Source organism: Bos taurus, chromosome 4, assembly GCF_002263795.3.
Source record: "Bos taurus isolate L1 Dominette 01449 registration number 42190680 breed Hereford chromosome 4, ARS-UCD2.0, whole genome shotgun sequence".
Lineage (NCBI taxonomy): Eukaryota > Metazoa > Chordata > Mammalia > Artiodactyla > Bovidae > Bos > Bos taurus.
The window spans coordinates 70,666,360-70,678,456 of NC_037331.1; the positions used below are offsets into that span (position 1 = coordinate 70,666,360).

The 12,097-nt window shown below is 39.4% G+C and overlaps 1 protein-coding gene and 1 long non-coding RNA gene across 2 annotated transcripts in view; one reads left to right on the top strand and one right to left on the bottom strand.

Moving 5' to 3' along the window:
- The window catches only part of LOC132345118 (uncharacterized), a 34,558-nt gene that overhangs the window by 13,345 nt on the left and 9,116 nt on the right, over window positions 1-12,097 (bottom strand). The window lies entirely within an intron of this gene.
- Window positions 881-4,236, top strand: NPVF (neuropeptide VF precursor). Its single transcript, NM_174168.1, has 3 exons — window positions 881-1,018; window positions 2,446-2,846; window positions 4,185-4,236. Exons 1-3 carry the CDS (start codon window positions 881-883, stop codon window positions 4,234-4,236), a joined length of 591 nt encoding a protein of 196 aa, NP_776593.1.

The following is a 12,097-nucleotide window of genomic DNA, read 5'->3' on the forward strand; positions in this document are numbered from 1 at the left end:
TGTCAGTGAGCCTGTGGCAGGGCAAGATTACCTAAACAGCATAGGTCAGGGAACAACAAAATTAGCATGTGTGTGATTTACCAGTCCTCTGCCAGCATTCTTTAAGGGGTTTGAGGTGGAAGGTAGGATGTGGCATCATCATAGAAATAAAATCCTGGTGATTTACACAGTTTTGCCAAATAAGGCCCTCAGGGCAGATGCAAAAGGCCTTGAACTGCCTCCAGCCTCTCCCGAGACAGCCAGTTTGTCAAAATGCCTATGGCTTGGTCTTATGCACACCCTTCAGGTTACAGCTGACATTTACTCCTGAAGCTTTTTAATAACAAAGCAGCATTTTACAAAAAGTTAATTAATGGCATTTTATTTCAGTCTTATGTGATTTGGAATTCTTTTCACACTCTTAATTTTGTCTGACATTTTGAAAATACTATGCCTAACTCTTTTGTGTGAATAAAAAATTTTTTTCAAACATAGCTAACACATATTGAACACTTTTCCTTTCTCCCAAGAATTGACGCAAACACCAAAGACAAAATAGTTCTTTTTTGAGCTCAGAGAAATGAAGCATTCAGTTTGTTTGGAATCTTAATGATGATGGCCCCAAACTTATCTAATTAAATACTCGTTCATGATGAAGGAAATTATTTTCAAAGTTAATGAATTTGCAAGCAGAAATGTTGCTGTCTTCCTAGAATGAATTACTCACATTCCTCACATACATATTTCAGTTAAACACTAATTAATGTTGGTGTTTAAAACACGTGGGATTGATTTCCCAATGAAAGCAAACTTTGTTTTTAGACAGTATAAAAAGACCACAATTTCCTTTTGTATAGACATCAGGCTGCACATATAAACTTAATTCTAGATTTTGGACAAAATGGAAATTATTTCATTAAAACGATTCATTTTATTGATGTTAGCCACTTCAAGCTTGTTAACATCAAACATCTTCTGCACAGACGAATCAAGGATGCCCAATCTTTACAGCAAAAAGAATTATGACAAATATTCCGAGGTAAGTTTTTTAACTCTGTCTAACATGACTAGCATTCACCATTGAATATTTGTTCTGAGTCTAGTGCTTTTGTAAAGAGTAAGGAATAAGTTTGTGGTTTGCTTTTTGTCACACTTCAGCCCATCCAGGGCAGTGTATTGATGTAACTTGTATTTTGTAGCAAAACTGCACACAGCCTGGTCTCATGACCGTTTTAGTGCAGAGTATGATACTTAGCAAGGATAAGGTGCATTAATAATTGTCAATTGACTCAGAAGTGCACAGTTGAAGTAAAGAATTGCAGAAATAAGTACTGGTTATATTTCAGCTGAACATTTAAGTTATATTTCTATATCTAAGAAAAATGTTTACTCCTAAATGGTGGAATTCCACTTTTTTTTATTTTCTTCTCTATGCCTTCATGTAAATTCTCTCATTTGCTAAAATAAGTAGGTATTATTTTCTACAATAAGAAAAGTTACTTTAAAATCTTCATATGGACAAACTTTCATGGCCAAACTAAATCTAATTAAATATTTGCTGTATTTTAAATGGTTCCTTTAAAGTTGGTATGGTCATGCTGTAGTAACCCACAAACCAATCAGTGTTTTACTAATGTAATTTACATACTAATAAAATATAATCAGTTTCTTAAAACATGTTTTTAGGTAAAAAAGAAGTCTCTGCCAATTGTACCCCAGAACTTGGCTAGCATGGGCCCACCACTTTGACTTTTAAAGATGAGGGAAACAAGAGACCTGGAGAGGCAGTGGAAAATGTCTCTAAAAGCAATATATAAAAACATATGAAATATTTTATAAACAAAATGAAGCAAAAACTGAAGGAGGGATAATTACGGAGTTTGGGATTGACAAGTACACACTGCTATCTCTAAAACGGATAACAACAAGGACCCACTGTACAGCATAGGGAACTCGGCTCAATATTATATAACAATCTAAATGGGAAAAGAATTTGAAAAAGAATAGATACATGTATATGTATAACTGAACCACTTTGCTATACACCTGAAACTGTCACAACATTGTTAACCAACTATACTCCAATAGAAAATAAAGTTAAAAAAAAATAACCACAGTAAAATAAAATTTCACTTCAATATTTCATTATGTTCCTGCTCCTTGAATACATTGCTGCACTCACTATATATATTAATATTTTATAGTTGTCTTATAGTAGTCCAGGGATGGAGAAACTAGATTGCTTTAAGAAGCTTAATATAAATTATCTATTTTAAAAATTTTAAAAATTCTGTACATGAAAGCACAAACTTTGTTCACAGCTTTAACATTTCTACCAATTAAAGTCTGGATTTAACATAATGTAATAATTTAAACTATTGCTTACAATAGTTTAAATTTATTAGTAAATTAAATAATTTACTATAATTTACTAATAAATTATTTAATGGTTATTTCTAATTATAGCCTAGAGGAGATCTAGGCTGGGAGAAAGAAAGAAGTCTTACTTTTGAAGAAGTAAAAGATTGGGCTCCAAAAATTAAGATGAATAAACCTGTAGTCAACAAAATGCCACCTTCTGCAGCCAACCTGCCACTGAGATTTGGGAGGAACATGGAAGAAGAAAGGAGCACTAGGGCGATGGCCCACCTGCCTCTGAGACTCGGAAAAAATAGAGAGGACAGCCTCTCCAGATGGGTCCCAAATCTGCCCCAGAGGTTTGGAAGAACAACAACAGCCAAAAGCATTACCAAGACCCTGAGTAATTTGCTCCAGCAGTCCATGCATTCACCATCTACCAATGGGCTACTCTACTCCATGGCCTGCCAGCCCCAAGAAATCCAGAATCCTGGTCAAAAGAACCTAAGGTAAATACTTGAATGCCAATTAAATGCACATGCAGTTAGCAGAGCTAGTCTAGAAACTTTTAAAACGCTTACATTTTTTCAAAAGAAGTTTCTAAGAGAGTTTTTACGTTTCTTAGGACTTCCTTGGTAGTCCAGTGGTTAAGAATCCACCTTCCAATGCAGGGGATGAAGGTTCCATCCCATCTTCACTAAGATCCCACGTGCCGGAGGGCAAGTAAGCCCATGCACCACAACTACTGAGCCTGCCTGCTCTAGATCCCGTGCTCCCCCTGCCTTGAGCTGCAACTAGAGAAAGCCTGTATGCTGCAATAAAGACCCAGCACAGCTAAAAAAAACTTTTTAAAGAGAGAGAAAAGAAAAAAGCTAAGTTTGTAAGAAGGAAAAGGCACAGGGAAATGAACACCTATAAATTGAGAGGGTCATTTCCTATGGCTCAGATGGTAAAGAATCTGCCTGCAATGCAGGAAACCGGGGTTCAATCCCTGGGTCAGGAAGACCCTCAGGAGAAGGAAATGGCAACCCACTCCAGTATTCTTGCCTGGAGAATCCCATGGACAGGGGAGCCTGGCGGGCTACAGTCCATGGGGTCACAAAGAGTTGGACACGACAAAGTGACTAACACATACACACACTGATATTAAGTCATGAGTTAGCTTCCCCTAAACCACATATGGGTATCCCTCACATTTCGCTACAGCCACACTCTAAGCAGTAACAGGCAGTGATAGAATAAGGAATTCATGCCTATGAGGTATCGTCCAACATTTGACTTCTCTAACATGAAAGCTCCCCATGAGGGAGTTGTCTGCAAGTACAAAGGACACTATTTCAAAAACCCAGGTTTCAAATTCAGATCTTCTTCCTCAACTTTAAATCAAAATTTCTTTTTCCAGAATCTCATGTTATAAATAATTCCTGTTATTATAATTATTCTTTGTATTGATATGTATTTATTGAATATCTACTAGTACAAATCCTAGCATAAACTACTACAAGAAGTTCAAAATTTTAATAAGCTACCTACATATTATTTTCTAGTAGAGCAAATGTTAAAAAAAATGTTTTATATAAAACAACATGACTCTACTGGTAGAGTTTGGCAATGAATCAGATGTTGGGAGTTGGGTGGCAATGAGTGAGAGAGATGAGTCCATGGTTAAGTTTGTCATTCTAAGTGCTCATTACAAATTCAGGATCCCATCAATGTCGCACTCATTTCAAGTGCTGCACAATTCAACTCAGGTATAATTAGGCAATTGGGATCATGGCCTGCATTTGTATGTTTTCACATGCTATTGTTGTGATGGATGAGAACATTTTGCGCTGCTTACATTTTAGGAGACGGGGATTCCAGAAAATAGATGATGCAGAATTGAAACAAGAAAAATAAGAAATCTGGAGCCTGTCCCTAAAGACGACTTAAAGCTGTAGCCTGTAATCTGCAAAGAAATCTATGGTGAAGACAAAGAATGAAGTCACTGTTCTCTTGTAATAAATTATCATTCACAGCAAGTTTTCCTTCTTAGTACAGCTAATATCGTGAAAAGTTAAAAAATGTAAAAAATACTGTAATGTAAAGATGAAATAATTTTGTCTAAATAAAAAGAGCATTGCATACACTTAAGAAGCCTTTGGTAATGGGGAGAAGAGAAGAGGAGAGATGGACTTAAGCCACACCATCTTATGAATACAGCTACCCTTAAGTAAAAATTTAAACAGAGGAGCAGCCTGGCAAATTTTACAATGAATATTAAATTATTTAACATAATCACATGTTTGACAATTAAATGAACATGAATAATAAACCATTTCCCAATATTTTTATACACCTACTTTTTCATTGTATCAGCTGTTAGTAAATACATGATAGATTGAAAATCTTTTTAAAAAACAGATAAAAGAAAAAAGCAATTATTACACACCTCTTTAAGTGTCTCTTCTATCCATAACTGAAAATTTGCCTTCTGGTATGTTTTTTCCTCCTCATTTACTATTTCAAGTTTTTGATTTGTAGACAAAACCTAATTACTCTTAAAACTAACAATTTATGAACACAATATACCACCACCCGGATGTACAGTGATTCAACTTTAGTCATAGAATAAGAAGTCCTTAATCAGATTTATTAAGCAATCTTAATTCCTTAAGGTACAAACCAGGAGTGGCAGTAATTGTCTCCTATCCTGCCCCCAGCTGGGCTGTGTTGAATCCCCTTTCCCTGCTGGGCAGAGATCTCTTAATAATACCCCAGACACACTCTTCAACTTCCTCATCACTGCTTGATATTAAAAAACTCAGTCAACTCCAGCTGAAGATGGCCGACTCATAGCCAAATCAAAGTTTCCCCTCCCCCGTGGCTGGGGGCTGGGGGCTGGGAGGACGTGAAGCCAGAAAGAGGCAAGGCTGCTCCTTCTCTCTTCCTCTTTCCTCCCCTTTCTCACCCCCGAGGTAGGGTGGTGGGAGGGAAAAATGGTAGGCCTCTGCAAAACAGTCTTCTCTTCTGATTTCTCCAAGTTGGGTGGGTGAGGGAGGGGGATGGGTATTTTTGAGTGGGGGTGGAGAATCGAAAGTCCCTGTCTGGTCTTCTCGTTATAATGTTACTTCTTCTACTTTTTGAATACTTTGGGAAGCACTCAGGGAATGTCACACTGCCCAGGTCAGTGACCTAAGACACCTGGATGCTTCCTGATCTCTTCCAGTCATCCTCATCTGTACTCTTACTGCCAGAAAGAAACACTCAAGGCAGCTACCTTCTCAGTGTCCACTTGATTTACAGAAAAGGCAGAGGTCCTCGTCATGCCAAGACAGGACTTAAGCTGCTTCTGGGATGCCCCGCCACTGCCCCCATTTGTCTCCAAGCCCCTCTGCCCCACTTAGGTGGGGCAGAGGCAGGCCAGCAAGCCTACTGCCTACACACGCTACCTACCAGAAATGCATGGCCAGTACCTGCTTTGTGACTCCCACTCTGTCTTTCTAGAAACCTCTCGTTTGGTTTCAGGGTGAGGGACAGCTGTAGCAGCCCTCCCAGTCAACCTCTCGCCCACCACCAGGAGACTGGGGGATGCGGAGACAGGGATCGGGCAAGGCAGGGGCTGATGAGACTCTGCCATCACTTCATAAACCCTGAAGGGGTGTCTGGCCCCCCGCCATTCATGACTTGCATTATAAAAGTATTCAGCACCTCTGGACTTCCAGATTTGGTCCCAATTGCTCATCCTGAGCAAAGTGAAAGTATGAAATATTCTGCTGTACTAATAAATTAATAAACAGAAAGCCACTCGGTCCCTCGATACTACATGACACAAGAAAATTTATTGTCCTAGAACATGGGTTCTTTACCTAAACCCTTGAAATTTATTGAAAATAAATATTAAGTGAATAACCAACTGTCAGCTGCCCCCTAACCCACAGAGCTTACTCTGTTTCAGCCCCTTGGTACCTACTTCACCAGCTTCTACAAGAAATCCATTCACATAAGGAAGTCTGCAACCTCTCTGAGGACTTGAGGGATCTCAAGGAGGAGGTCACACTGCACGTGATTTCACTGAGAAAAGTCTTGAATAGACAAGCCTCTTGTTCCAAGTCTCTCTTTAACTGGAACCCTAGCAGGGTCTCCTCCTCTTTTGACCTCTGACATTCACCAGGGTAGCTTTATGGCCATGTGACCCTTGCAGGTACACAGGGCCCCACATTTGGTTAAATGCTTTATTGTCACTGTCCTGAAATTCTCAATACATTTGAACAAGGAGTTCTGCACTTTTTATTTTGCAGTGGGCCCTGCAAACTATGTAGCCTGTCCTGCTCCTCCTATTTCAGCCCTGTTGGTACCTCTGCCTTTTCTCACGATGTCCAATGCCTCCCTGTTTTGTCTGATGTTTATCTGACTGTCCCAGTCTTAGCTGTGACATACAGGAACTTTAGTTGTGGTATGTAGGACCCAGTTCCCCCCTGCACTGGGTGTGCAGAGTCTTAGCCACTGGACCATCAGGGAAGTCCCTTCCCCTCTTTATTTATGAGAACAGCGTTTGTTTTCTGGGCTTCCCTGATAGCTCAGGTGGTAAAGAACCTGCCTACAAGGCAGGAGACTCCAGTTTGATTCCTGGGTCTGGAAGATCTGATCAAGAAGGGATAGGCTACCCACTCCAGTATTCTTCAGCTTCCCTGGTGGTTCAGCTGGTAAAGAATCCGCCTGCAATGCAGGAGGCCTGGGTTCCATCCCTGGTTTGGGAAGATCCCCTGGAGAAGGGAAAGGCTACCCACTCCAATATTTTGACCTGGAGAATTCCATGGACTATATAGTCCGTGGTGTGGCAAAGAACCGGATATGACTGAGTGGCTTTCACTTTCACTTTTGTTTTCTACATGAAACTCAAGGGCCAGCTTATCACACAGGCCTGAGAAATCTGTTTATACCCCACAGTAGGTAAAAAATATAACTGCATGACTCATGAAACGTCAAAATGCAAAATTTTTTGTGTGTGACCCACCACCCCCTTTAAAATGTAAAGGATGGGGAACAGGCTGTGCAGAAATCTTTCACTGGCCCTGGATAGAAACTTGGGCAGATGCCATGAACTTCACTGTTGCTCTTAAGTGGTTCTTTGGCCTAAGTCAAAAATGCACAGTCTCAATTCTATTGTAATCAACATTTCAATCTGCATTCATTCATTCATGTTCAACTCTTCCCATGTGAGATCTGAGCTGGGTGACAGGAAGGAGACTGACTTCTGCTTTCTTTTCCAGCCTCAATTGCTTCCTCACTCTCTGGCTTTGTTGGACTCTTCTAAGATGAAAGAGAATTTGAGAAGAGAGGCAAGGAATACAGGACAGTTCTTGCCAGGGTGAATGGATTCACTCCCAGGACCCAGAGGATGGCCCGTCCACCATAGCTGGGCTCAGCCCTTGCCGAGGGACATGGGCACCCACTCTGTTCATGCCCATTTCTCTTCGAGGGGTCCTCTTTAGTAGGGCTCAAAGCCACTTCCACAAATCTCTCTTTCCTGCAGCTCATATCTGGTTACCCACAGCTCACTCTCCACACTGGCTGTGATCCCAACACACCTCTTCTATCTTGCTGCCCCCAGACTCTTCAGCTGTGGGGCCTGGAGTTGAGCACCAATTTTTCATTTCTCTCAACCACATGGAGCACATTTCCTCATCATATGGAAGCCTCTCCCTGCTGAAGAGTAATGGGCTCAGTAATCCCTAGCACATGGGCATCGGTAGGGGGCATTCACAGCAGGGTAACAATGCTCTCCAAAGAAATCTCTTCACAAATCCAAATCTTACCCTTTTATGGTCTCCAAGTGGGTGAGAAAATTGAGGACTTAGTAGAACCACTTAACAAGCACTTCCTTCATAAAGTCTGCACATAGTGATCTGGCTTTGTAATTTTCCAATCTATCAGATTTTGGCATTTTGATTAAAACTTCACTTTTGCAACAAAGATGGAGTTCTACTTGTAAGGTATGCTCACAGCTGTTAAAAATGACATTGTCTCTGCATCATTACGTATATATGTGCATTTTTCTGGGGAGAGACTTCAGAGTTCTTGGGTAAATTCTCAGTAGACCTTGTGATGCCATAAAGTTTAAGATTTACTGCCACAGAAGATTTTTATTTCTAGAATTATTTTAAATTAATATCTAAGTCAGTTTATTAAGGAGTATTATTATCTGATTGGTTACTTAAGCACTGAGAACATAACACCCAATCAGAATCACTCAAGTGGTTTAGCCTGATCTTCCTCCAAATATTGGCTTTTTAGAATAGCAGACAATAGAAGCAAGGTGGTTAAGTGTGCTCACCTCCTCAGCTCTTCTGTGCTTTACCAGGCACATGCCCTCAAATATTCCATTCTCTACCCCGCCTCCTCTCTTCCTACACTTCACTTCCTCAAAGAAATTCCATTTGGATTCGCCCTAACATAAACCTTAGCCAGCTTGTAAAGACAAGGGGAGTGTGGGGTTTCTGGGGAAAGTTTGGGATGACGCATGCTATATGTCAATGATTTTCAGGGAAGGCAACTTCCATGAGATCTCAGGTCCACATTTCATACATCATACTAGGACAATGACCTTGAGAAATAAAGTACTGACTCTGGGGCCAATTTCTCAGTGAGGAAAATGAAAGGTCAGTGTTCATCTAGGTGTGATCAACAAAATGAAACAGCCAAGAAAGGGGAGAGTGCCAGCCTCTACTTTCTTCATGTGAGTCTTTTCTCTTTCATTTTGTTTTCTCTAAAGACCTTCCTGCAAACATTACTCTATACTCTTCCAATGTAACTTATCATGTTATTTAATAACCATACCAAACTACATGTTATTCCCTAGAAATATACATGTTCACAAAAATATGCACATTCCTGTGCCTTCATTTGTACTAATTCCTTCAGCTCAAAGGCCCCTTTAATACTTATCAAAATCCTTCAAGGCCCAATCCTGGTCAAATTTGGATGCAACTGTATATAAAAGAAAACCTAAACAACATACATTTAACCAAGAGAGACTCCCCCCCCCCACATTTATAACAATGTCTGGAAGGAAGCAGTTCTAGGCTGGTGTGGGAATTCCAGGGTCATCAAGGACCCATCATTCCAATCACATGACTCCCACCAGGCCATCTCAACTCCCATGAGGCCATTTCAAGGCTAAAAAAAGGGGCAAAGCATAGGGATGCTCTTTTTCTAAAGGACCCCATCCAACAACTTTCTCTTTCATGTCATTGGTTGGTCCAATCTGCAAAGGAAGCTGGGAAATGTAGTTTATCCTTTGGGCACACTGCATTAATGACATTAGGACAGGAAAAAAAAGCATGGATATTGGACAGGCAATCAGACAGGTCTGCCCAGCCTCTCCTCAAGCTCACTTCCTTGAAATATACATGAAATATATATTACATAAATATATTATTTCTATTACATGAAACATATAGCACATTTTAATGTTTTTCCTTTACTCAACCAAGGTCAACACTATTGACATTGTGGGCTGGATAATTTTTTGCTATGGAGTCTGCCCTGCACATCATAGGATGTTTATCAACACCAGTAGCCTCTACCCACTAGATGCCAGTAGCACCACCTGATAAATAAGACAACTAAAAATGTCTCCAGAGTGTGCCAAATGTTCCCTTGGAGGCAAAATCATCCTTAATTAGGAACCACTGCACTAGCTTGTTCTTCTTTGTATCCCATCCCCAGCTTAATAATAATAGTGACTATTGATTGCTATGATAACTCTGTCTGTTTTAAATTTAATACTGTTTTAAGCATTCTTGTTATGTTCATTTTTACACATAAGAACTGAGCTCACAAAGAACATTCAGAAGAAATGAGAACTAACAGATGGACTCGACCAAGGTCTGTTTCATTTCAAAGTTTGTGCTTTTCCTCCTTCATCCACTGTCCTGTCCACCACCCCGTCAATCACCTCCCATCCAGCCCCCAAACGTAGTGAGTAGTCAGGAAACAGTTGTTGAATGAAGCTCTCAAAAGAAAACACGAGCACACTGGAGTCCAGGAAGAAAGCCTCAATGCTTTAAACATCATATACAGATATTTAGAAAGAAGGAAGGAAGGAAGAAAGAGAAAAAAAATTTTAAAAGACCTAGATGCCTGGAAAGCTTTAACCTAGCCATTTGTTAAGGTATTTACCTTAAGAGTAAGTAAGGAAGTGTCCACCTTAGTAATGAATGACCATAAAGATTTAAAACATCACAGAAGAAATGCTCTACCATTTTTAACTTAGACTCTAAAGAAGCAACTAATGATTTTTTTTTCTATAGCAAATAAAGTGCTATAGTTGGTGATGAAACTCAACTATCATCAATTATCAATTTCATCAACTATGTTTCTGCTTCAGTGGGAGAACCGAACTGGTCAAGAGAGGCTTTGAAACATGCAGTCACTGCCCAGTGGAGCTGGGAAAGGTATCAGTAAGTACGCCTCTGCCTGGATACGTCTCTCACTCCCTGGGTTATCTGCAGTCTCTTACCAACCCCATTAATGAAGTGGGACAAAGCAATAAAGGAATTAAAGTAAATCGAAGTAAGCCTGTCCCAGCCCACCAACATGAATTGCGGGAGTGCTGGACTACTGCAGCCTTTCCCTGCCTTTCGCAGTTGATGTTTGTTACTAAACACCCTGCGGAAAATATCACATTGCTGCTTGGAGTCAAATTGAATTAGGAAAATATTATCTGGTGAACATAATACCCAATGTTTATTTTAACTTACTAGTTATTAAGTGGCCTTGAGTTTCTAAAACATTTATTAGATGTTGTACATTTTATTTGCTGTTAGAAGTATGAAAACAACCAGAGAGATTTCATTTGCCTTTTTTATGTATTCTATTTTGCTGTGGTAAAATATACATAATATTTACCATTCTAACTGTTTTTAAGTGTACAGTTCAGTGGCATTAAGTCCATTTCACTTGCCTTTTTACAAGGTCTAGTACCATTCTCTAATTATACTCACACTATTAATATTTAAATAACCATACTCCAAGCTTTAACATTATGTTGCCTACAAGAAAAAAATGCCTCTGACAACAATAAAGTTGACGCTTTTTAGAGATGCTCTGATTCTAACAAGCTTATTTAGGAATATTAGATTTTTCACCAGAACATTAAATTTTTCCTATATTCCCTGGAAGCTTATTTTGCAAGGAAGCAATTGCTGCTAATCTTTTTTTCTCCCAAACTATTTTATCATCTCACTAGTTTATATGGCTTTGTATTCACCTGGGGCAGAAGTTAGTGCTTCTTTAGAAATATCTAGCACGGCAAAAGCTTCTGTTATCAGTCAGATGTGAGAACACATTTATTTCAGAACAGTAATGAAGATGAAGCATTTGATTAGTTTAATTTCCCTGGGAAAGGGATAACGGGCAATAGTCATACGCATACTATGTCACAGCACTTCTCTTTGAACTTCAGGGCGCTATCACATTCTTTCTAATAGCCCATTTTTGTTTTCCCTACATCATGAAATTCTCCTCTTAGAACATAACACAAAGGCAATGTGTACTATCCTATGTGTAGGTTAGGAAATGAGAAGTATTATCCCCCGTTATTCTCTTCGTAAATGTGGGAACTAAAGTATGAAAGGAGTTGAACTGGAAAATCACTATTAGAATGAGGACTGGAGTAATACTTTACTAAGATTAATGTGGAATTAACAGTCTCTTTGTAAAGATAGAGAAATATTATTTTAATCCTGAAGAAAAATTATCTCAAAATTTATTTTAC

Bases quoted from the DNA above. Each gene is read 5' to 3' on its own strand.
- NPVF (NM_174168.1), top strand. From the start codon at position 881: ATGGAAATTATTTCATTAAAACGATTCATTTTATTGATGTTAGCCACT. The intron at 1,019-2,445 runs GTAAGTTTTTTA...TTCTAATTATAG, and splicing joins ATTATGACAAATATTCCGAG to CCTAGAGGAGATCTAGGCTG. The intron at 2,847-4,184 runs GTAAATACTTGA...CTTACATTTTAG, and splicing joins CCTGGTCAAAAGAACCTAAG to GAGACGGGGATTCCAGAAAA.